Source organism: Cebidichthys violaceus, unplaced genomic scaffold (genome assembly GCF_023349555.1).
Source record: "Cebidichthys violaceus isolate CVI_PGR_0920_01 unplaced genomic scaffold, fCebVio1.0.p SCAF_3, whole genome shotgun sequence".
NCBI lineage: Eukaryota > Metazoa > Chordata > Actinopteri > Perciformes > Stichaeidae > Cebidichthys > Cebidichthys violaceus.
This window is the reverse complement of record NW_027176483.1, coordinates 1,219,030-1,245,444: the sequence shown is the minus strand read 5'-3', so window position 1 is coordinate 1,245,444 and position 26,415 is coordinate 1,219,030. Positions and strand designations below refer to the sequence as shown.

Genomic DNA, 26,415 nt, shown 5'->3' with positions numbered 1-26,415 from the left:
CAAGATTGAAGAATTAGTTTGATAGTTTACTTTTATTTTTCCTCCAGTTAATCATCTCACGACCCCTCAGATTCATCTGGTGACCGTTGGAGGGGCCCGACCCCTAGGTTGGGAACCACTGGACTAAACTATCTGTATATAAAGTATCTCCAGCTGCACACAACAATAAAACGCTGCTCCTGTACTAATACTCCGTTTGTGCTCGAGTACCAGTTTAAATGCAGGACTTTGAATCGTACTTTCAGCCTTAAAGTTCGTTTAAGAGTCTTTGTTATGATGCAGTGTCATCATGTTGATTAATAACTGCGTGTAGTGGAAGAGTATGGAGTCATAAGAGTGGCATAAAAAACAAATCTCTGAAAGAATAACAAAATAAATGTGGAAATATTAAGATAAATAAAATAGCAATGAACAATTAAGCACTTTCTTTTTTATTCACATATATTTGTTCATTTTTTTTCTGGATGTATCTATTTATATCTATTTTTTTGCATTTAAATTACTCATTTTGAATACATTTTTATATAATATAATTTTCTTTTTTGCAAATTTAAAAAAAAAATACAACATTAAATGTAAAATAACTCATAATATATTGTCATACTATTGGATTATGATTATTAATCACAGACTTAGTGGACGTAGTCGTCATCCATCGGTTTGTGAAATGATGTTTTGAAGCCTCAAATTTGGCAGTTCAGCCGTCGCCATCTTGTTTTTTTTTGCAACCAGAAGTGACACCAGGGGGTGGAGCTAAACGAACGCTGAATAAAACATTCATAGGCGACCAAAATGTTACTGTTAACTTTCATGAAGTGAAAACACTGTGAAAGAGTTAAAGTTGTAAAATGAAAACACGGACGACTCTCAGAACCCACAAAGTTGTAGGAGAGACCTGTCAATCAGCATGTAGCCCCGCCCCTAAAGCATCCCCTCTTTATGGTCTGTTTGACTCTAAATGGAGCATAATGTACTAAATGAACATCATGCTGTATTGAAGAAGACTGTAAACTAGAGATTGAGACCATAAACTCATGTTTACAATGTTTACTGAGGGAATAAATCAAGAGAGAAGTAGAGTCATTTTAGACTAGACTTCTATACAACCAGAGGAGTCGCCCCCTGGTGGACACTAGAGAGAATGCAGCTTTAACACATATAGAATCAAAGGTTGCCGCCTGTTATTGATGCATTAATGTGTTCATCTTTGAGTATCTGAAGGATTCAGTTTGGTAAACCCAACGACAGTAACTCACTGATTTCATGCTGATTTCTGTCCTTCGGGGCTTTTCTTCAACAACACGATCGCTTTGTTGTTTTCTACCCGAGGCGGTAAATAAAGACCGGCTGCCATGGCAGCAGAGATCCGCTGACACCGGACCCGTGATGAAACCTTTTCAGAACACAAAGGTGGTTCTCACGTCTGCATGTGCAGCAAGTCTGTAACTCAGGAAATACTGGAGAGAAGTACTCACACGTTTTACTACACTTAAAGAAGTAATACTACAGTGTAGGAATACTCTGTAACAAGTCAAAGTACTGCATTCAAAATATTACTCAAGTAAAAGTACAAAAGCATCAATCATCACCAAAAGTGAAAGTACTCAGAGCAATAGAATATATATTATTGTATTATAATTATTGGTGCATTAATGTATTCATTTTAATGACTTTATATAGTGCTGGTAGTTTAATCCATAAGAATTCATCATCATTTATTATTTTATTGTATTTTGTTTTAATAAAGACATTTTCAAGCAGCACTTTTTTACTTTTATTTTTTTTATTTAAAATAAAATTAAGTGCAAAATGAATGCATTCTTCCCATCACTTTTATTTCTTTTATTTAGTTTTCTGTTTTTATTTATTTAAAAATGTGAAAACCCTTTGAGCTACATAGTCTGTATGAAATGTGTTAAATAAATAATATGATTTATTTATTATTATTATTATTATTATTATTATTATTATTATTAGAACAATCTGAGGCTGTCAAATAAATGTAGTGGAGTAAAAAGTACAACATTCTTAAGTATAAAGTGGAAATAAATATATAAATACAATAACATAAATACAAAATAAATAAAGTACTTAGTTACTTTCCATCGCTGGAGAGAATCAAACAAAATGATTTTACACATTTTACAAATGTTTGTTAATCTAGTTATGAATGTGTTTAATAAAGTTGTGTTTGAATGAACTGGACACATCAGAGTGATTTACTAACCTTAAAACCATCTGCAGAAGAAGAAGAAGAAGAAGAAGAAGAAGAAACCTCCGGCCGTTGAGATCAACTCGACGTGAAGCTGAACCAGCAGAGTCCACTTCAAAACTTCCTCTTGTGGATCTGGTTCAGGATCCCCAGAGCTCTGATTGAAGGTTCATTGAACTCAGCTGTTCATGTTGACAGACTCACACAGCTGAGACATGATTCATCAGAGAGAGATAATTCATCTTCTCCTGTCTGATGACGTTCTTCACTCTACTTCTGAATATCAATGCTGGAAATCCTTTAAACACGAGTGTGTATTACTGGTAAACAAAGTACACATGTGTAGTACTTTGTCCACTCTGGGACCATGATACGTGTTTTTACTTGTTCCCAAACAGCTTCAGGTGACATTCAACTGAAATGAGGCAACGGGTTTCCACTCAATCTTCTAGTGAAGTCAACCCATTGATGAGCGTGTTGACACTCTAGTTGTCGTCATGGAATCTTGAGGGATTTTTCAAAGAGCACCTGAAGTAAACAAGGTACCTGGAGAACCGTAAACCTGGAGGCGTGTCTGCGCGTTCGCTGGTCCTTCACGCTCCACCAGGTGTTTTTGAGCTCCGGTCAGGACGTCTGAACCGAGGGGAGCGATGCAGCGCCGATGATCCCGCATTCAGGTGGAGGAATGTGGCCTCATTAGATGCTTTTAGATCAGAAGTTGGGAATACAGACTTGGAATTAACGACTACTTCTAACTTTCCGTGGATTGCAGCTTCACAACTGGATGGATCGACATGAAGCTTGGAACAGTCGTTGTTCCCAGAGGATGAACCCAGCAGGTCATAGTTCAATTTGCCCAACACTTTGGTTTGTGTTTACTGCTCATGAGCAGATATTACTGCCTGGTCTCCTAAAGATGACCATCCCATTCAACTACACTGCGTTGTCAAGGTAAAGTGTTTTCTGCCTGATTACGTTTGTTTGTGACGAAACACAAATGTGTTTAATCAAAACGCTGCATCGGGACGAAGTCCTGGTAGATGGATGGGTCAAACATGAAGACACCAAGGAGACCGATGGTGTGATCTTTAATATGAATGAAGACTTCATTACAATGCTTTTCAGCTCCTTTGATTTAACGAGCTGTTCTCTAAATTATAAACCTTAATCTGGTAAAAACAAGTCGCTTGATCCTCGCTGCTCTTTGTGGACCAGAGAGACTCAGCTGGTGTGTTGTTGATGAGTCATCGGTGGTTGAGGACCTGGATTATTTGTCAGGTAACTGGATCGGCATGTAGCATCACAAAGATGACCGTATTTTGATGCAGGTCTGGATCCTTAAGCAGAACATTTTCTTATCAAATAACTATAATAAGATAGGATCGTGTTTGAACTCTCTCAGCGTTCTCGTTGTAAAAGCAGGAAAGTGAAGAAAGTCAGGAGTTATTTTAGGAGGATTCAGGTCCAACACCATTAGCATTAAGCTACTCAATTTGTTTTCAGGTAACTTGTGGGTTTTTCTAAGTGAGATGCAGCATTCAATCTATTTTTTCATTATTCCATCACTTTATTGAGGACGTTTGAGAAACCACACATTTTTGCACACAGGTGACCACAGACTAAACGTTGGGATTAGAAGAACTGTGTGGGAAGAAGACGGGTTTGATGACATCTGATTTTTAGGTTCCTCCAGCCTCTACTATCAGTCGTCTTATAGGATTCGGTTTCAGGGAAGGTGACCGCACTGTTTGAAACCTGGTCTCCGAGGTGCAACCCTTGCTGGTTGGGTTGCGTTCAAGAGCCCGCCGGGGTCCTGCTAACTAAACCAGCGCTCTATGCAGAGGAGGGTGGGCTTTTGGTGGAATGCAGAATTCAGAAAATAAGTAAATCACCCATCCAGATTTGACAACAAGCGTGCAGAGAGGCTCAACAAGCCTGTGAGCTGAAAGTGAAGCCATATGGGACAAACAGGGGGGAAGTTAATGAGATTTTGAGCAGGCACTAAATGTTATGGCACCCCTTGAACTTTAACGACGACCTCCGGCGGGCTGGACATAATAACCCTAAATGACTTTACGGCCTGGGTCGGTTATGAGGACGTGCTTGGGTTACGGTCACGAGGTCTGCAGGGAGACGGCAGGACGGAGCGATAAATACCTGAGTCAGCAGACGGAGGTGATGGAAAATATGAACGGACAAAGAGTAAAATATGAAGTGGTGGAAGAAAGACAGAGGACACAGGGGAGCTTTGGACCATGAGGCTGAAGTTAAACTAGAGAACAAGAAGAAAGTTATAATTACACCAAGACAGCACAATCCAACACAAATACTTAAGAAGAGTCCTAAATATGCACCAAAAACCAATCACCTCAAACTGTCCACCAAATCATTTCCCATCAAAAAAGGGCAGCTACAAAATGTTTGATCAGCTGTTTCTCTTCAACATATCCTGATATAACAATTCATGTGATAGCTAACAAAAAGTTACTCACATTTTTTGTGAATTTTCCTACAAAAAGTCCTACAATTTCTGTTCTTTACAGACATCCAGTCTTTTCAAAATAAACTTCTGACTTCACAGGAAACAACTCAGTTAGGTTTAGACAACAAAACTACTTAGTTAGGTTTAGACAACTAAACTACTTAGTTATGTTTAGACAACTAAACTACTTAGTTAGGTTTAGACAACAAAACTACTTAGGTTTAGACAACTAAAAAACTTAGTTATGTTTAGACAACTAAAAAACTTAGTTATGTTTAGACAACTAAAAAACTTAGTCAGGTTTAGACAACTAAAAAACTTAGTCAGGTTTAGACAACAAAACTACTTAGTCAGGTTTAGACAACTAAAAAACTTAGTCAGGTTTAGACAACAAAACTACTTAGTCAGGTTTAGACAACTAAAAAACTTAGTCAGGTTTAGACAACAAAACTACTTAGTCAGGTTTAGACAACTAAAAAACTTAGTCAGGTTTAGACAACTAAAAAACTTAGTCAGGTTTAGACAACAAAACTACTTAGTCAGGTTTAGACAACTAAAAAACTTAGTTATGTTTAGACAACTAAAAAACTTAGTCAGGTTTAGACAACAAAACTACTTAGTTAGGTTTAGACAACTAAAAAACTTAGTTATGTTTAGACAACTAAAAAACTTAGTCAGGTTTAGACAACAAAACTACTTAGTCAGGTTTAGACAACTAAAAAACTTAGTCAGGTTTAGACAACAAAACTACTTAGTCAGGTTTAGACAACTAAAAAACTTAGTCAGGTTTAGACAACAAAACTACTTAGTCAGGTTTAGATAATTAAAAAACTTAGGTTTAGACAACAAAACTACTTAGTTAGGTTTAGATAACTAAACTACTTAGGTTTATACAACAAAACTACTTAGTTAGGTTGAGACAACAACACTACTTAGTTAGGTTTAGGAAAAGGTCGTGGTTTGGGTTTAAATAACTACAGAAGTGCGTTAACTGAAGTATACAAGTTACATGACAAATAAATCAACATTGACTTCTTGTTTCACACGAGGAACAAACATCGGCCTCCTGGTTGAAACATTGCTGGTTGTTGGACACATCTGTTCAGAGCTGAGAACAGAACAAACACGCCACCTAGTGGTCGTGGACCTGCAGGACGACCTCAAACAGCTGATCTGAGATCTGTTCTGTTTCAGCTCGTCTTCCTGCAGGAGAAACCCGCGAGGCTTTAGACGTCTAATGACGTCCCTCAAGTGTTTAGAACACATTTCTATTTTGTCCTGAAAATCTCCAAACTGTGGTTTGAAATAATCAGTTTCTTTCTTCATTATTCATTTCTACATCCTCCAGCATCTTCCGTCCAAAAAATAACCAGTATCAGTTTTCAGTGACGCGTACTGGTCAAAGTGGGACACCTCTGACCTTTGACCCCTGAGGGACCTCATGATTGTGACAGTGGCTGTCAAATAACTACAGCAGTACAAGAAGTATTTAGGTATTTTACTTGTGTAAAAATACTAATACCACACTTTGAAAATACTTCAATACTGATAAAAGTACTGCATTCAAAACTTTACTGGAGTAAAAGTATATAAATGTAGTTAAAGTAGTAAAAGTATTGATTGACACTTCATCCTTCAGTTTATCACAAATAAATTTATGTAAATTGTTGTTTTGCTTCATTGTATGTTGTACGATTTGGTTACATCTGTAGTGTATAACTCACTGCTGGTTTCATAAATCTACCACACACACACACACACACACACACACACACATGCTGTCACACTCCTTGTATGGAGCCCTGAGCTCTGCCTCTGGCCTGCCGGGGGCCCGAGGCTTCAGGGCCTCTAAGGTTTCCTCAGTTTCTAACTTTATCCTGTCGTTCTGTGAAGGGTTGGGGGGGGGGGGGGCGCCTCAGAGTTATATTTGGATCATGTGACTTCACCAAGAAGATGCGTTCTCTCTCTGTCAGTCTTCAGACTGAGGTTTAAATTTAGTATAAAACGTCTGGAGTTCAGCTGAACTTCTCACATCCATAAATATATAAATATGATCATATTTAAAGCATTATAAGATACAGGGGAAATACATTTTGTCTCTAAAATAGCCTATGTTTTGACAAATTATATATATATATGTATACTTGTATATACAATCTCATACATAAGAATTAGTTTTGCCAAAATGTCTTATTTTTATATATTTCTATATTATTTGAATTTGAGTTTGATTTTCTCAAAGTATTCCAACAGCGTTCAAAAATGACATTATGTTTGTTATTTTTATTCTCATGATCTTAATACTACATTAAAAATGAAGTAAAGTTATGTACATCTTCATGACAACTGGGCTAAAAACAGCCCCAGAAGTACTCTGATACTAACTGTGTCTCTGGTTGGATCATATTCATATCAGGACAGAAAACCAACAAGGCACACAAGAAAACTGCTGAGTGGTGGAATGTATTTGTACTTCACTGAAGTATTTCCATGTACTCCTCCACTAGATCTCAGAGGTAAATATTGTACTTTTTACTACATTTGTCTGACAGCTGTTCAGGTAAAACCACGTATCTCCAGATGTTTTATTATTGATGAACTTTTTTTCCAAATTAATTTCTGCATTATAACTGCAAACTATGATTCCCACTCATGTTTATATTTTTGCCATTTTGTATATATGTTTTAATTTTTGTATATTTAATATGTTCACCCCTACTCCTACATTTACTATACATACATATGTATATGTATTACATTTATTTACTGCTGCACAGTAAATAGTCATAGCTCATCTTATGTCATGATCATCATCATCATAATAAAAATAATGATTTTATCCCTAAACTTCCATTTTCTTCATGTCTGACTGTATGGAAGTCAAATGATGACGTTGTACAACTTTCTACTACAACTTAAAAAGAATAACTATTTATTTTTCACAGAAATTTTGACTAAATAAATCATAGAATAAAAATAAAAAATATAGAGAAATAACATTTTAGCAGTGTATTAATTATTCAAATTCTGCTTTTTTCTCCTCTAAAGTGGAAAATATTTTCAAATTATATGTAATATTTTGTTGACAAATCACGTTGATTTTAATTTGAAAGCTTTGAAACCGGATTTAGACCTTTGTTTGTATAATAAAAGAAGGTAAATTAATACAATATTATCTTACACTACGACAAACTACAGAGACTTTATCTTTGGTGCCGGATAAAACATTTCTGCTGCTGAATAATTCAAATAAAGACACCAAAACATTGTTTCTTCCACATTTGAATTTATTGTTTCTCTTCAACATGGTTCATGTTGCTGTGAATGTTTCCCTGAATGTGTGGAGTTTAAGACTTGCTATTGTGTGTGTTGGTGTGTGAACCCCCCCCCCCCCCAAAAAAAAACTTCCTTCCAGACAAACGAACAAATTAAAAACGAAATCCTCAAACGCAGAGCGACTCCTCTCAGACTTGCTAAGCTGCTGCAGTTCAGCTCTCCGTGTGGTTCAAACCAACACAATAAGACACGTGGAGTTCATGAAGACAAAGACGAACAGCAGCGACGCGTTCGTCTAGGAAGTCTCGAACATCTTCTTCCTGTCGGCCTTATCCTCGATGTTCTTACGCCAGTCGCCAGCGGCTTCTACCGGCTGCCAAAGAGCAATTTTTAACATTATTAAAAGTTTCAATCCCAAAAAATATACAGGGAAAAACAAGTCATTTAAATGCAAAAAAATAAGTAAATTGTATATCTTCAAAACATATATAATGAATGTATACGGAAGTAAATGAAAAGATATATAATATTGAATAGATAAAATGTTTATAATTGCTATTATTTGTAGTTATTTGTATTCCTATTTACACATGTCTTCATTTGCGTCAGTATATTACTGAAGACGGTAGACTCACCTCCTCCTTGACCTCCTTCTTGACCTGCTTCAGGTTGGCCCTCAGGTCCATGTTCACCGTGTGCTTGGAGCCCAGCAGAGCCTTCAGCATGGTGTCGGCGGACATGCGCACTTTCCTCAGAGCGGGTTTCTTCACTCCTCTCAGGTCCACCACTTTGATGTTCAGGTCTTCAATCTGAGAGAAGAAGGAACACAACGATAGAACGGGAGAACCATGCCAAAATGTAATGGGAAAAACACCACAGATATGAACTACGAACACCAGAAGAACCGTAAATGTAAACTGCAGTAAAGGAAATAAATGCCGGCAAAACTGTAAATATAGAATGGAGTCATAGGAGTGCCATAAAAATAATGAATCAGTAAAAGAATAGGACAAATAAAAACATATGAAAGAAGAATCATACGTATTTTCATTTATTTTCACATTTTCTATATTTATATATATTTCTGTATATATTTTTTGCATATAAATTAAACTATTTTTATTTTATTTAAATTAAAATATATGTGTTGGCCCGCTCAAAGCCAGATGATGGAAAGACTGGCCCTTCACGGAATATTAATATCAATAGAGAAAAGCAAAAACAAAAGGGGAAAGAACAAGTAAAAGTAAAGGGGTAAAAAGTCAAAAATATTGTAATATACAAAAATAAATAAATAGTATATTTTAAAAATATATATATAATGAATGTATATGGACGTAAATAAAATAAAAAAATACAATTTAATAAATAAATAGTTTATACTTCCTACTACTTTTAGTTATTTGTATTCCTAGTTCTACATGTTTTATTCATTTAAATATTTTGCTCTGTGTATTTCTATTTTTTATTTAGATATTAACTCTTTTATTTATACCTCTTTAAACAATGTATATTTCCTTTTATGGCGCTCTTATGACTCCATAGCCGGACAGTCATACTTGGAAAAAGAAAGAAAGAAAGAAAGAAAGAAAGAAAGAAAGAAAGAAAGAAAAGCCTATTTAACAGCATCTATGATTCACGTTACTGACTTTACATTTAAATAAAGTTTGTTCTAGTTGTTAGTGATGTCAGGGAGCGGTCACCTCTTTGTCGGCCTTCTGAACTTTGGCGTGGATGTCGTACCTCTCCTCGTCAATCCTCTCGATGATAGCGTTCAGCTTCTTGCAGTATTCCTGTTGAGACACACACACACACACACACACACACACACACACACACAGTTCTCGTGTTACACATATGTACATTCACCTGTACACCTGTTTTATGTACAGGTGTATTTACATACAACTGTACATCAAACTGACATGTGTCAAATATGAATTAATATCTGAAGATAAAGTGACATTCCCCTTTAAATATACACCAAGTTTGAAGTGTATACTATTCATTTCAGTGGTGGAATGTAACTAAGTACATTTAATCAAGTACTGTGGGTAAGTACAATTTTGAGGTATTTCCCTTTTATGCTACTTCCTACTTCTCCTTCACTACATAGTACATATTGTACTTTATACTGTACTACACCTCAGAGGTACATATTGTACTTTATACTGTACTACACCTCAGAGGTACATATTGTACTTGTTACTGTACTACATCTCAGAGGTACATATTGTACTTTATACTGTACTACATCTCAGAGGTACATATTGTACTTTATACTGTACTACACCTCAGAGGTACATATTGTACTTGTTACTGTACTACATCTCAGAGGTACATATTGTACTTGTTACTGTACTGCATCTCATAGGTACATATTGTACTTGTTACTGTACTACATCTCAGAGGTACATATTGTACTTTATACTGTACTACATCTCAGAGGTACATATTGTACTTTTTACTGTACTACATCTTAGAGGTACATATTGTACTTTTTACTGTACTGGTTTATACTTTAAGTAACATTTTGAATTCAGGACTTTTTCCCCTATTTTTCCGTTGACTGTTCTCTGAAGTCAAGCCCCATCTCTGTGGGTCTGAGGGGGTTTTGGTGGATGCTGGTCTCACCATCAGGGCGTTCTGGTCTCCGCTCAAATTGGGGGGGGGGCAGTTGTCTCTCATGTAGGTCTCTTTAGCCACAATGTCGTCCTTTTTCTCCTGTTCCAGCCATTTCTGAGCGATCGACAGGATCACACTCTGCAGGACAAACGACATCATTCCATTATTATTATTATTATTATTATTATTATTATTATTATTATTATTATTATCATTATTATTACTATTACTTCACACGCTGAGAACTCAAAACGCCACAAAAGAATTCAACTTAAATTAAAAACAGGATCTTTTTAAAGGATGAACACCAAATGCTGCTCAATCTGCTGCTGAAAAGAGATTAACGTGTTCAATGAATTAACTCATTATTATAAATAATATCATCAGCTTAATATCTGCATTAATGACCAATTAATTGTCCATTAATGACAAGTTAATGTCACAGAATGTAAACAATAAGCTTTAAACTATTACATTCAACACAAATTAACGACCGATAATTACCTTCAGGTGATGCCTGCGGCTGGAAGTCATCTTTTTGCTGTTTGAGAGTGAGATCATCATCATCATCATCATCATCATCATCAATCATGCTTCTCTTAGAACAAGTGAACACATCCAGTGTGAGAAAAACTCCATTGATAGAAAAGCTCCTTTAAAGAGACGTTTAGTTAAAGTCCAGACATTTAGAAGAGTCTCCAGGTGAAGAGGGTCACAACATGAACTAGTAGATATCACCATCAAACTTCACCACTTCATCACTCACATCAACACCAGCAGTTATTGTATTACAAGTTCTCTGAAATGTTATATTTGAATATGCAAATGAGGCGTTATGTAAAGGTGACTTTTGGTGAATTTAGGAGAATTCTACAGATGTAAACAGATGAAGTAATAAAATAAATGTTTTATTTCCTCTAGTCTGAAAGAAGACGAGTTATGGAAGAGAAATAGACCGAAATCACTTTGATGGATTGTGGATGTCGTGATTTCTGGATAAAATTGTAAAAACAAAACAAAACTATGTTGTTGTTTTTTTTTGTTTTTTTTCCACAGTTATTTCCAGAAAACAGTCTGTGCTTGTACCAGAGGATGTTTTTGCACTAAACCTGATCTAAACCTGGTGGATCTGATCAGAGGAGGTGACGTTCACACTTACTCAGACATCTTGGCGTTTTCTTTCTACGGTTCACGACCTGCATGAAGACACACACGAGAAGACAGTGAGCGAAGGAAACATTTGGGTCTTTTTGACCTCTGCTGACCGCCGTAGCGTCTCAGATCAGGATGTCAGTGTGAGGTTCTCTGAGATCAGCAGGTTCCGCTGCTCCGATGGATGTCGGGAATATTTGAGCCGTAACGGGATCCCAAACCACAGCTGAAGAGCAGCGACGTCGACTGAACTAAACTGGGACGGTCGGGATCCGGTGTCCCGTCTGGACGGTTTACGACCGGATAGGGTGAAGAGTTAATTTAAAGAAATTCTCCAGTGGAATATTGTTGACTTAAGTTCATCTCCGGCACCTTTAAGTTACTTTAAATGTTAAAGTACTGGCTCCAAATCAGGTGGAATGGAAGTTCACATTAAAGATTCAGCTTTTTAAACAGTGACTTATCAGTGATTTTAAAGTTGTACAGTTTAAATGTTTTCTGAGTTTCTTTTCACTTAAAGTTTTACACAAAAAATAAAAGAAATCCAAGAAATGATACAACCAGCTGCTACATCCTGCAGAGGAATAAATTAACTTATTAACCATGATTAATAATCTGTATTAACGAGCAATTAATTGAAAATGAATGACCAGCTGTTGTCATAAAACCCAACCAATAAGCTTTAAACAAACATGTTCACGTCCCACGTAAGAAATAAAAAAAGCACAAACTTTAAAAATATCCAAACAAATAAATTTGCTCTTATTCAAAAATATGTTTTGTCAAATTCTTTCTCACGATATTTGTCTGGCTCCAAACCCTTTTTAAAGAGCAGCATCTTAACAATAATTCAGACGACATCATGACAGGGTGGTATTTTAGCTGTCTGAGTGCCACAGTTTAAAGACTTTGTGGGATACTTTCTACCAGCGAGCTGCAAACAGCTTCAGGACCATAAAGCACTACTCGCTGCAGCTGAACGGCTCCCATAACTTTGGGTCTTGTCAGGAAAAGGTCAAACGTCGGCAGCAAACATGCAGAAAGTGAGTCCAGGATGTCAGGAAGGGTCAGAGGTGGAGAACCCGACAGCCACCATCTCAACCTCTTAAACGAGGGATTTTAGAAACAGACTCTGGTTGATGTGCGGCTGATTGGATTAAATAAAAAAAAAGATGCTGCTCCCAGAGAAGCTCAAGAACAAGAGACAGAATAAAAATGTAAAAATTCTCACCTATCGACAGGAGGAAGAAGAAGGGATCCACGAGACACTTGTGGATGAAAAGGAGACACTGCCAAAGCTACACAGTGAAAAAGGAAATAGGGTTTATATGGCGAGTCGCGATGCCTCAGCGAAACGCTCAGATCCTCTTTATGGAAATGGATTCCCGAGCAGACCAATGGGCCGACGAGCTCCTGAAATACACCAGACCCAGCCCCGCTCCTCAACACCCCCCCCCACCCCCCCACCACCACCACTACCACCATACTCCATCCCCATGAGTCGACTTCAAGCTTCTAGATGCAGATTCACACAAGGGAGTGTGTGTGTGTGTGTGTGTGTGTGTGTGTGTGTGTGTGTGTGTGTGTGTGAGTGGGGGGGGACCCTATCTAACCTCCAGGGTTCTTGGAACCAGAACCAGAAAAACAACTTTCTGTTTTCAACCTGAAAATATCCCTTAAAGAGCCAGCGTGTAGCGTTTAAGGGGATTTATTAGAACACAATGTAATAAAAATAATCAGTGTTTTTGTTGCACCGCCATGTTTCTACAGAAGCCCAGAACGGACAAACATAACACTGGATCCAGAGAGAGAATATTTACGTTTGTTTATGTCACCTTAAGCCAGGGGTCGGCAACCTTTACCATCCAAAGAGACATTTTGTTCTATTTTCAACCAAATAAAATTTGTCTGGAGCTGCAAAAGCTATTTGATATTACAGCTTTTAAAGTTTTATATATAGTTATATTATATATACAAAAACTATAGTTTGTTGTATTTATGAAAATATAGAACAAGAATAAAGACAAGTCTTGACATTGTATTGATATTTTACCTGTTATAACAATATCAAACTTATGAAAGTTCTGGAAGTGTCTTTCTACATTACATTGCTGTGTGGACGGAGATCGTTTTTGTTTGTTAAAACTTTTTATTTTATTTTATTAGTGTGGATGTAGACTCAGAGAGCCACAACAGAGGGGTTGAAGAGGGTTGCCGACCCCTGCCTTAAGGCCACCGTAATCACAAACTGAGTATTCTGTTGGTTGCAACCTGCAACCTCGCCACTAGATGTCACTAAATCCTTCACACTGAACCTTTAAGTGGCTTTAGTGCTGTTTTCTGAAGTTATTTCAACTTTCTTTATAACCTCGTTGGACTCGAACAGCTGTCTCCTGAGTGAAAGTCCTGCGTAAAAACAAATGTAATCTGGGAGAAAATAAATATCCTTGAAACGTAATTAAGTTTCGTTGCACGGAAACGTAATTTTTGGGAGACCAGGCTGGTTAACCGCTGGGCCGACACATCAAATGGAAATATTTCTTAATTTTATCGTGTCGTTACAGATACAAACTAAAATCAGCTGTTTCAAGAAATGTATGGAATTAAGTGTTTTTGGAGTTTCTAGAGCAGAAGTTTCTCTTGTTCTGTATTCGTTAAAAGCGAATGTTCAACATCTTTGTGAAATTAGATGCTCAGCTGGATCTCATGTCGGTGCGACGTGTACAGGGCTCCAGGCAGGATGTGGTTAGCCTAGCTTAGCATAAAGACTGGAAGCAGGGGGAAACTGCTAGCCCAGCTCTTTCCAAAGAACTATTTGCTGCAACAATCTTTTGTTGCAGCAAATAGTTCTTATAGTATATAATAGTTCTAATTCCATACATTTCTTGAAACAGCTGATTTTAGTTTGTATCTGATTTTAGTTTGTATCTGTAACGACACGATAAAATTAAGAAATATTTCCATTTGATGGAAAGCACGCAACTTCCTCAAAAACCATCAATTCTGTTGTGTTTATTCAAACAAAATACAACATGTTAGTGAGTCAGCTTTCTCACTGCTCCCAGTCTTTATGCTAAGCTAAGCTATGCTAATCTAAGATAAGCATACACTTATTCTTAGACAATATTTTGAAAAGATTTGTTTTGTAAAAATCAACTCACATTACAGACTTTTATAGCTCAGTGACAGATAACAGTTGCTTCACCAGATGGAGATATTTGCTGTGAAAAATATTATATATTTATATGATGAGATAAATATCTAAAAAAGAATGATATTTTCCAAGTTTTTTATATTATTGTCATTTAATCACTTAATTAAAAAAAATAATATTTCTTCAAATGTCCTGAGAAAGATTTAATTGACTATTTGATTCGTTAATCATTTGTTATATTTGTACCTCTGCAGATGAAAAGACTCATGCAGGAGAGCGTCTTTTCTCTACCACAGACAAAAATAAAGATCTAAACTCAAGGTCCACTTACTAGATTTATTTCTGAAGCTTTCAACCACAACTAACGACTTCTCTTGTGTGACAGACTGACGACTCTCCTGGGGTCCTATTTTGAACAGAAAGTTAATTTTATCCAAGTAAAAACTTAAGCTAAACGTCTAAATATTGCAATGTGTAAAAGCCCAAATCTAAGTGTCTGTTTGGTGTAAAAAAATGATTCGTCAGCGGATAAATGTAACAGACAAATGAATCATTATTTCCAAACATTTATTTCGAATGACTCTATGGAAACCTGTACATTTTGAAATAATGTTTTTCTGTCAGACGTTTTTAACTGCGTACATGTTGACGTTACTTTGTTTCAGCTCAGTCTCTCAGTATCACAAAAACAACCAAAAACAACAACAACAACAACAACAAAAAGTGTCTTAGCTGACGGAGACGTCGACACCTCAAGAGGGTTTTTAGGAAGTCTCGAACATCTTCTTCCTGTCGGCCTTATCCTCGATGTTCTTACGCCAGTCGCCTGCCTCTGTCGACTGCAGACATAAAAAACATCAACAACGTTATCAGGAGATCGGCCTTTTTATGTTTTAACCTATTTCTATTAAATTTTGTCCTTGTGTTCTGTGGTTTTAACTCTTTCTAGGCAGCAGTTGGGTTCCATTCATTCACTAAAGTATAAAAAAGCAGCAGGGACTTTAAACCTGCTGTAGATACAGAAATATAAATTTTTGTCCTGTAATGTACTTTACTTATGTCCATTTTCTATTACGTTAAACTTTTACTCAGAGGCAAATATTGTACTTTATATGCAAAGAAAAGTCCAATGTTTCACAAGAAAGCAAAATGTAAGAAAAGTTTGAAAACTAAAAACAGATTTGTGTATCGGACCGTAGTTTCTTCTTCTTCTATCCAATTAAACTGTACTGTCCAATTCTGACTGTACACAAAGTAGTTAAAAATAGCTCCACAGTAGCATGCTGCTGTATAACTGACTTTGTTTTACATGCACACTAATATTCCACTTTTTTTCCAAATAAGACAATAGTCTGAATTTGATACGAGTCATGAAATCAGCAAACGTATCGTCATGCAACATTTGATACATCCTACGAAAAGTAAATTTTTCGTGCATTTTCCTACGAAAGTCCAGCAACACGTGTCAATTTCCAATTATCACATTAATAAACTATTTTCAAAATAAACTCCGGTCTTCACAGATAACTACCAAGTTAGGTTTAGTAAAAGATGTTGACGTGAAATACATGTTTTTGTATAAACCTGTACACTTTACTTACATACAATTAGATTTTGTGGGATATGTACGAATTATAGCAAATTATATTTCATAGTACGAATGAAACTATTGGTCTAATCCAACGAATGTTGGATGAGACCAGCCTGGAAACAAAACGGCATATTCTGTTTGGATTTTCAATATTATGTTATGTTCAAAATTTTCAGATTAAGATGTGGGATATGCCGATATTATTCAGGTTTAAGGTGCATTTTTTGAACATGTATAAGGCATATTCAGAATGCTTCTCAACACACAGCCTCTTTTCAGTTTACAGGTCAGCTCTGTGCGTTGAACACAAACCAACTAGCCAATAGTTTGCCGAGATGCCCAAAACAAAAGCCCACATTTCTGGTCAGAAGGAGAAACACACCTACTTTTATATTAACAGGTATTTGGATATGCACACAAATCACAACACCAAACTTTACGTTAATCAGAGTACGTATGCCTTCATGTCAATGGGATTATTCTTGGAATATTCTTTTTTTATCAGTCACGTAAACAGTTTGGTTTAGTTCACTGATGGATCAGTATTTATAATACATTTTACTGCACAATGAGTACTTTTACTTTGATACTTTAGGTTCATTTTGTGGACTGTGGATGTGGGAACTTTACTTGTGATGGAGCTGCATTGTGGTATTACTACGTGTCCCAAAGTCTGAGTATTTCTTCCATTGCTGAGCAAACCTGAAACAAACTGAAACTCTAAAGAATAAAGATCTCAATCATGCTCCATTCTGACTTCAACCATGACACCTTAATATCAGCTGACCCACGATGCTTTTATGTTGTTGAAGAAGAGTGAATCTTCTCTTGACTCCTCTGTGATTCCTCACCTCTTCCTTGACCTCCTTCTTGACCTGCTTCAGGTTGGCCCTCAGGTCCATGGTCACCTTGTGTTTCCCTCCCAGCAGAGCCTGCAGCATGGCGTCGGCCGACATGCGGACCTTCTTCAGGGCTGGTTTCTTCACTCCGGCCAGCTCCACCACCTTCAGCTTCAGATCGTCGATCTGGAGGCAGAAAAACCATCACGATGTGTTGGTCCACATGTTGTGGAAGCGACCGGTCGGAGGGACTAATAAGGGACTTCTGATGCTAAATATACAATGTTTGCTGTAAGGAACAGAAAGAAGTAATGTCTATAAACTCTGGAGCAGCTGTTTATGTTGACTGAACACTACAGGAGTTGTTTTCATGGAGTACAGAGACCTCACCAGGACCAATAACAAGTGGTAAAAACATGCTAACATAATTAAACTACAACAACTACAACACTAGAATACAAGTAAAACATGTTGGACTCAAACTGAAACAGACTTTTGGAAAACCAACCAGGACCTGACGAGCGTGAATTCATTTTCAGATCGAACAAAGAGACCCAAAGACGGTAAAAAAAAAAAGAAAAATTAACTGAATCCAGGATGCAAAATCCTCCAATTAAGAGCAGCTTGGTGTTTACAATTGTCCTTGATTATATTTTTGGCATTGTGTATATTTTGATTTTGGGTATCTATTTATTGCAACAGGTTCTCACTCCAAACCTGTCTGACGCCAATTACATTTTTGTCTGATGCCACTTTGTATTTTGTCCGACGCAAATTAGAGTTTTGTCTGACGCCATTTTGGTTTTTGTCTGACGCCATTTTGTATTTTGTCCAAGGCCACTTTGTATTTTGTCCGACGCCTCTTTGTATTTTGTTCGACGCCACTTTGTATTTTGTCTGACGCCACTTAGACTTTTGTTTGACGCCATTTTGTTTTTTGTCCGACACCACTTTGTATTTTGTTCGACGCCACCGTATGTTGTCCAACGCCACTTTGTATTTTGTTCGATGCCACTTTGTATTTTGTCCGACGGCACTTTGTATTTTGTCTGATGCCAATTACACTGTTGTCTGACGCCACTTTGTATTTTGTCTGATGCCAATTACACTGTTGTTTGACGCCACATTGTATTTTGTTCGAGGCCACTTTGTATTTTGTCCTACGCCACTTTGTATTTTGTCTGATGCCAATTACACTGTTGTCTGACGCCACTTTGTATTTTGTCTGATGCCAATTACACTGTTGTCTGACGCCACTTTGTATTTTGTCTGACGCCAATTACACTGTTATCTGACGCCACATTGTATTTTGTCCGACGCCACTTTGTATTTTGTCCGACCCCACTTTGTATTTTGTCCGACCCCACTTTGTATTTTGTCTGATGCCACTTTGTATTTTGTCTGATGCCAATTACACTGTTGTCTGACACCACTTTGTATTTTGTCCGATGCCAATTACACTGTTGTCTGACACCACTTTGTATTTTGTCCGATACCACTTTGTATTTTGTCCGATGCCAATTACACTTTTGACCGACGGCACTTTGTATTTTGTCCGACGTCAATTACACTGTTGTCTGACGCCACTTTGTATTTTTTCCGACGCCACTTTGTATTTTGTCCGACGCCACTTTGTATTTTGTCCGACCCCACTTTGTATTTTGTCCGACACCACTTTGTATTTTGTCCGATGCAATTACACTTTTGACCGACGCCACTTTGTATTTTGTCCGATGCCACTTTGTATTTTGTCCGACCCCACTTTGTATTTTGTCAGACGCCACTTTGTATTTTGTCAGACGCCACTTTGTATTTTGTCTGACACCACTTTCAATTTTGTTTGATGCTACTTTGATTTGTGGTCGTTGCAGTAACTAAAAACAACAAAACAGGCTGCTCCTCAAATTTATATAGATATTTAGATCCAAGAAACTTCACCCCGTTGGCTGAAAAATTCTATGTCAAGACTGGACCGTGGACAACACGTCTCACCTGAGACCATCAGCTCATTGTGTGTCTCACCTCTGCGTCGCTCTTGTTGACTTTGGACTCTGCGTCGTACCTCGCCTCGTCGAGCTTGTCGATGGCCTGCTGGAGCTTCCTACAAAGTTCCTGTTGAGACACAAAACAAACAAACACGTGTGTCAAACTAAGTCACAACTTTACTTCAGTGTTTCTACTACATTTTTCTGATGGTTTTAAAAGAAGATTTTACACACAAAGATTGTCTCATAAATATGATACTTTTTTTTGCATTGGTAGAATAAATACTCAGATCCTTATTATTACTACTTCCGTAAAAGTAGTAATACCAGTCTAAATACTACTAGTATTAAGTATTATCAGCCAAATGTACAAAAGTAAAAGGTACTCATTGTGCAGAATGGCTTCTTTCACAGTTATATTACTATATTATTATTATATCATGTTGTTGTTATCACTTTTAATGCTGTAGTTTGTCAATGTGGAGCCAATTTGAGATACTTTGTATGCTACTGTTACTGCATCACATCATATGTTTTTATGGCAGATAAATTATATGCAATAAAAAGTACAATATTTCCCTTTGAAATATAATGTAGTAGAAGTATAAAGTGGCAGAAAACTTGAGTAAATGTACTTCGTTACATCTTACTGCCATTTTGTATGATTTAACTTTTTATAATTTAAGTACAATTTGCTGCTAAAACTGTTTTAAGTTTACAGAAGTTTAATTTCGAACACATGACTTCAACTTTAGTAAAAGATCTTCTTCCACCGCTTATGCAATTATATCTTAAATTATACAGCTTTTGTTTTTTTTATTACACTTAAACAATATTTATCAGTCTTTAATCCTGCAAAGATAAGAAGAATAATTTTTGCTCACATCATTGTACATTACTTTTACTGTCACAGAGTATTTGTACAATGTGGTATTAGTACTTGTACTATACCAGAGTATTCTTACAGTGTAGTATTAGTAATTCTACTGCAATAGAGTATTTGTGCAGTGTAGTATTAACACTTTTACTGTAACAGTATTTTTAGAGTGTAGTATTAGCACTTTTACTGAAACAGTATTTGAAGAGTGTATTATTAGTACTTTTTACTGTAACAGAGTATTTGAACAACATGGTATTAGTACCATTACTTTAACAAAGTAATTGCACAATGTGGTATTAGTACTTTTACTGTGACTCAGTATTCTTACAGTGCGGTAGTAGTACTTTAACTGTAACAGAGTATTTGGATAGTGTGCTATTAGAACTTTGTGGCAGAGTATTCCTCCACTGCGGTATTATTACTGTAACAGAGTATTCCTCCACTGTGGTATTAGTACTTATGCTGTGAGTATTCACGGTCTCACCATGAGGATGGCCTGGTCTCCGCTCATGTCGGGGGCGGGGCAGGTCTCAGACATGTACGTCTCCTTCGCCTCCACGAGGTCCTTCTTCTCCTGCTCGATCCAGCCGGCGGCGATCTGCAGCATCACACTCTGAGGGAGGTGAGAAGAAGAACACGTACATTAAAGGTTCACCGTGAAGCTCCACTGAAACTTCAACAAGACGTCAGCAAGAAGGAAGAGAAGGACTCGTTCTCACCTTTAGGTGATGCCGGCGGCTGGATGTCATTTTCTTTACGCTGTGACACAAGAGATAAAAAACGTTTGGTCAGTTAGTCTGAAAGATTGGAAATATGTTTAGATTGACACCCCTCTCCTGTCTGTAGGGTAAATATGAAGCTACAGACAGCAGGTGGTTAGCGTTAGCTTAGCATAATGAGTGGAAACAGGGGGAAACAGCTAGCCTGACTCTCACTCTATACCAACTACTCCTAAAGTCGCAGTCTGGACCCTCAGATTGTATTTGGGTCCCTGAATAAATTATCAGAATTTCTTCCTTTGTCTTTAACTGAACATTTGTATCTGCAGTTCACTTTTGGGCCACATGAGGGAGCCTGAGTGTTGGTATCGTTCTGATGGTTGGATTCTAATTATAACATTGAATCTAATATGAAAGGCCAGCGTGCATTCTGTTTAACTGATGAGAGGAAATTAAAGAATGATTAGAAAACAAAGAAAGAGAGGAGCAAGGCTAGCTGTTTCCCCCCACTTCCAGTCTTTATGCTAAGCTAAGCTAACTGGCAGTAATATACATATTTATATTTCATACAGTGGTGTCGACCTTTCTTGTGAACTCTACACCAGAACATTTTAATAAATAAACTTTCTGTAAAATAAGCAAATTTAATAAATAAACACAGTTTCCAGATACTCATATCAAGAGAAATTAAATAAATAATTAATATTTTCTCACTTGTTTCAACAAAGAATTTTTTTTTAAAAAGATGCTAAAATCGTTTATTTATTTGTATTTATTTTCTCCCTCTCACTTTAGCGTTTCTCCTTTTCTCCTTTAAATTAAATTTACTTTTTATTCAAACTATTAGACTTTTATGTTTTGTAAATCAATAACATCTGTTGTTGTCGTTGTTACTGTGTCCAAATATTGTACTTGTTTGCACAAGTACAATTTGAGAAAAATGCTAAAATTGAGAATTTATGCAGTTCACTTTTTTTTTACTATTTTTCCTTCACACAATAAATAATCATCATAAAATCCTTTTTAGTTTAGTGTAATTAAGTTATGACACTGATTTTACTGAAGGAGCGAAGACAAACTGTAACGATCTGACAGGTTGAAACATACTTTAAAATGTATTCATAAATATACTTCTATGATATAAAGGAGGCTCATGTTTCACTCATGTAAAGGGTCACAAACAGCTGCTGTTATCTGAAGCCAGTTCAGACATTGTCTGAGACAACTGACACGATGATGAAGATGAAGATGATGAGTCCTAGTGAAGATTTAAATTGTAAGAATCATTTTTGTTAAACTGAGTCGCTGAATGTCTCCGTCTTTATGAGACAATGGAACAGATTTAAAGCGATTAGATTAGAGGGTACATGTGTTTGACTGTGACATGACAAATTAATATTTCTTCTTTCGATAAACAACAGAATTTGAATTAAAATCAGAGTTTCAGAACTTTGTCTCTATTTTCCCAACATTTAAATAACTAATAAATCATATGTTCACACCTGTGAAGTCATTGGAGAGGAGCAGATTGTGACATTAATCTCTGTGTTAGCGCTGAGAGACGCCATGTTGGGAAACTCTATCTGGTGTTTAAATCCAAGACTTCCAAGAGATTATCAGGAACTTAAAGACCGTAAATAAAGGCGGAGCCTCAGGAAAATAAATAAACACAAAGAGCTGACTCAACTGTTTGAAGCAGCAAAATGAAATGAAATGTAATGTTTAATTAAAGATTCAATTAAACATCTCGGTCTCGTTTAAAAATCTGGTTCTAATTAAACAAGAAGTTAACGAGACCAAAGGAGAAAGAGGAGAAGGAGGTGTTGAGGAATAAGGAGAAGAACAAGAAGAAGGAGGAAGAGGAGTGGATGAGAAGTATGAGGAGGAGAAGAAAAAGTTGGAGGAGGAGGAGAAGAAGAAGAAGAAGAAGAAGAAGAAGAAGAAGAAGGAGGAGGAGTGGAGGAGAAGGAGAAGAAGGAGTGGAGGAGAAGGAGAAGAAGAGGAAGAAGGAGACGTAGGAGGAGTGGAGGAGAAGGAGAAGAAGGAGAAGAAGAAGAAGGAGAAGGAGAAGAAGGAGGAGTGGAGGAGAAGAAGGAGAAGAAGACGGAGTGGAGGAGAAGGAGAAGAAGGAGAAGTAGGAGGAGTGGAGGAGAAGGAGAAGAAGAAGGAGAAGACGAAGAAGAAGGAGAAGAAGAAGGAGAAGGAGAAGAAGAAAAAGGAGCAGGAGAAGAAGGAGGAGTAGGAGGAGTGGAGGAGGAGACGAGGAGAAGGAGCAGCAGTAGAAGGAGAAGGAGAAGTAGGAGGAGACGAGGAGAAGGAGCAGCAGTAGAAGGTTACTCACTCAGACATGCTGCTGGTTTGGAGTGTTCAGCCTGTTGAGAGACAGAAACAGTAAATCTTGAGTCGACAGTCGACATGAAGCCGAACACGTTATTGATCAGCGACCCCTTTGACCCGCAGCAGGAAACGCGATCCGCTCCACCGCCGCGGAGAACCGGCAGCCGGCGCTCACAAACCGGCTAATTCTGGACCACGAGGGGCTCGGATGCCGGAGACATTTCTGCCTGGAATTTAACTTCTGATCCTCCAAATGCCACCAAGCCGAGGAACCAAATGTGACGCCGAGCACGTCGCGAGAGCCGTTAACACCGGCGCCCTAATTCCGACATCCTGCAGGCATGCTGACACCGAGGTGTGTCCAGAAACCGCTTCAGATCGCAATGTGAAGAATCACAAGACGTGGGACGTTCTCCACAACGTCTAGAAGAAGCTTGGAGGTCACTCACACGGACCTCTTCTTGGCAAGTTTCAGTTTAAGATTTTAAATCTGGTTTTCTTCACACATAGTTTCAAACTTACATCAAACACTGAGTCATAGCAAGAAATAAAGAACAAGAATCATTAAAACCCAAAACTGTAATCACAACGACTCAATGTATTCTAATGTATAAGAAACATAACAAAGCCCTACCGCATAATTAATACAAATTCATCAAATTCACAACAACAAAGGTACGTCTTTTTGTCAGCTGTACAACTACAAGCAAACAATTCAACATATAGAGTTTTCAATAATGAAAAGATGAATATCTATAAAATCTGTAATATAGTTTTGAAGTGTCTGGAAAAGACACACAAAACAAAAATGTAACGTGCAAAACAAACGTCACCGTCATATTATTTTAAATATTAAACCACCACCGTGAAAGTCTAAAGAGCATCATGAGGGTCCGAACAAAATGTTTCACTTTCACAACAAACTTTATCCCGAACATCCCGAAAGTTATTGAGCTCAGCGAACGCAGAGGTCCGAGGTCACACCTGCAGCCGCACCTTTTAACAAGAATCCAGTTAAAGTCCCACCTGTTGAGCAAAACCCTCTCTGTCTGTCGTCTGCAGAGACTCTCACCTACTGGACTTGGCGACGAGGAGGAGGACGGAGTAGAAGAAGAAGAAGAAGAAGAAGATGAAGAAGGGGGGAGACGCTGCCAAGTCCTGAACAGTACAGATTAAACAGGGTATATAGGGTGTGAAGCGCTCGCTCAGCAGAACAGGCAGCCCTCTTTATGGTAGCAGAGCCACTTCAGACCAATGGGCCAGCAGGCTCCAGAAATACCTCCACAACTCTGCCGAGGAACCTCGTAAATTTGTCTCCTCGCCGGAGTGGACGATGAACGGTCGCTATCGGGTTTCCTCCCACGGGGAGGAGAGCCGGGAAGAAGCATTGTTAGGAGATTAAAACTGAAGAGGAATGAAGCGTCGACTAACAGACGTCAAGATGAAGCGTCTCCAGTTGATTGCCGACATTAAGACGAGGCTTCATCTCGTTTAATAGGTGTTCATTTACATTTCCAGAACAGAACTCTGGACATTGGATGAGGACAGGTTCATGTTGTTGAGTAGTCAAAGGTTTTTACAGAGGGAGTTATTGATACCTCTTTATATTACTCCATAAATCAGAAAATACTGTCAACATCCATTCAAATAATCTATGTCCTCCATGTTTTTATTAATAAATGTAGTATAAATGTGTGTGAGTGGTGTGTGAACAAACCCCTCAGTAGAAAGCTTCAGCACACAGAGAGGAATGAAGGTGTGAAGTTTGGTGGATGTCAGAACTACTGAAGTGGAGATTTCTGGATCAGAGTGTGAGAAAAACTCCATTGATAGAAAAGCTCCTTTAAAGAGACGTTTAGTTAAAGTCCAGACATTTAGAAGAGTCTCCAGGTGAAGAGGGTCACAACATGAACTAGTAGATATCACCATCAAACTTCACCACTTCATCACTCACATCAACACCAGCAGTTATTGTATCACAAGTTTTCTGAAATTGTATGTTTAAATATGCAAATGAGGCTTTATGTAACGGTGACTTAGTAGAAATCTACAGACGTAAAGAAACAAAGTATTAAATAAATGTTTTCTTTCCTTTATTGATGATGATTGATCTGATGAAGTCTCAGATTAACTTCAGATTAAGAGGACTTTTGTCCTTTTATAGGCGTTGTGATACACCGGTGTAAACAATAACCGTGATATTTGAGATGGACACGTCGATATCATGTTAGCAACATACATGTGATAGTATGGCGTAAGTAATCCCACGCCTCTTAAATCACATTATAAACACAGCTAAGGTTACAGACTCTCTCCGTCTCTCTACACTCTTAAACACACAACAGCAGCACACTGTGTGACAAGAACCTAATCAGTAATGTTGGAATCCTCCCAACACAAGCAAGCAAAAAAGGTTCAATATGAAACATATGATCTAAAACATTATATCTCAAATGTGAAGCTGCTTCAGCAGTCTGATTCAACTCATGAAGAACATTGATGTTTGGGTGTGAGGTGGTGTCTTTAAATATGTAAGGAACCACAACACAGAGTGTGGAACAAGTAAAAAGAAAGGAATGAACAGAGAGAACCCTAAATGATCCGTAAACACAAAGATCCCTTCAGTAAAGTTGAACTGATAAACTGGGACTGATTGAACAGAAGCTTTGGTGCCACAAACGTTTGATCAGCTTCAATATCAACTACGAGATGAACCACTGCTGTCTGTGTGTTCCTGGTCTATCAGATGTGGACGGTTTTAAAGGGACTTTCAGGGAGACATGAAGGAACCAAAGTTCAGTCAAAGTAAAGAGAGAAGTACTCACCGTCTGTAGAACTTCATGCTGCTGCAGCTCCGCTTTGTGAGAAGAAGTGTGATTTTGATGAAAAAAAAAAATATTTAGCGAGACGTCACTCTTTTCATGACAGAAGAAGAGACGACGTCGATACAAGAGAGAGAGAGACTCTCTGCTGACATCTGGTGGTTCGTCCTGAACACAACACTCAATATTTACCAAAATAAAAGTCCAAACGACTTCTCGATGCTGGAGAATTTAATTCTCTCTTTCTGTGTAAAAAATCTACAACATCTAGCTGGTTTAGTAGAAGTAAGAACATATAAATATATATATATATATTTTTAAATCCTACAGTAAAGTTCAAT

The 26,415-nt window shown here is 37.5% G+C and overlaps 2 protein-coding genes across 2 annotated transcripts; both read right to left on the bottom strand.

Annotated features, from left to right (window-relative positions):
• Nucleotides 1–7,966: 7,966 nt before the first annotated feature.
• Nucleotides 7,967–13,064, bottom strand: LOC137880959 (troponin I, fast skeletal muscle-like). The gene is made up of 7 exons (XM_068722572.1): nucleotides 12,979–13,064; nucleotides 11,755–11,791; nucleotides 11,100–11,136; nucleotides 10,605–10,733; nucleotides 9,674–9,763; nucleotides 8,606–8,779; nucleotides 7,967–8,343 (listed from the first exon to the last, which is right to left on the bottom strand). The coding sequence occupies exons 2-7, from the start codon at nucleotides 11,760–11,762 to the stop codon at nucleotides 8,266–8,268; spliced, it is 516 nt and encodes a 171-aa protein (XP_068578673.1). The 5' UTR covers nucleotides 11,763–11,791; nucleotides 12,979–13,064; the 3' UTR covers nucleotides 7,967–8,265.
• Nucleotides 13,065–15,492: 2,428 nt separating this feature from the next.
• Nucleotides 15,493–26,301, bottom strand: LOC137880961 (troponin I, fast skeletal muscle-like). The gene is made up of 7 exons (XM_068722574.1): nucleotides 26,078–26,301; nucleotides 23,257–23,287; nucleotides 20,916–20,955; nucleotides 20,681–20,809; nucleotides 19,354–19,443; nucleotides 17,344–17,517; nucleotides 15,493–15,740 (listed from the first exon to the last, which is right to left on the bottom strand). The coding sequence occupies exons 2-7, from the start codon at nucleotides 23,262–23,264 to the stop codon at nucleotides 15,666–15,668; spliced, it is 516 nt and encodes a 171-aa protein (XP_068578675.1). The 5' UTR covers nucleotides 23,265–23,287; nucleotides 26,078–26,301; the 3' UTR covers nucleotides 15,493–15,665.
• Nucleotides 26,302–26,415: the final 114 nt, after the last annotated feature.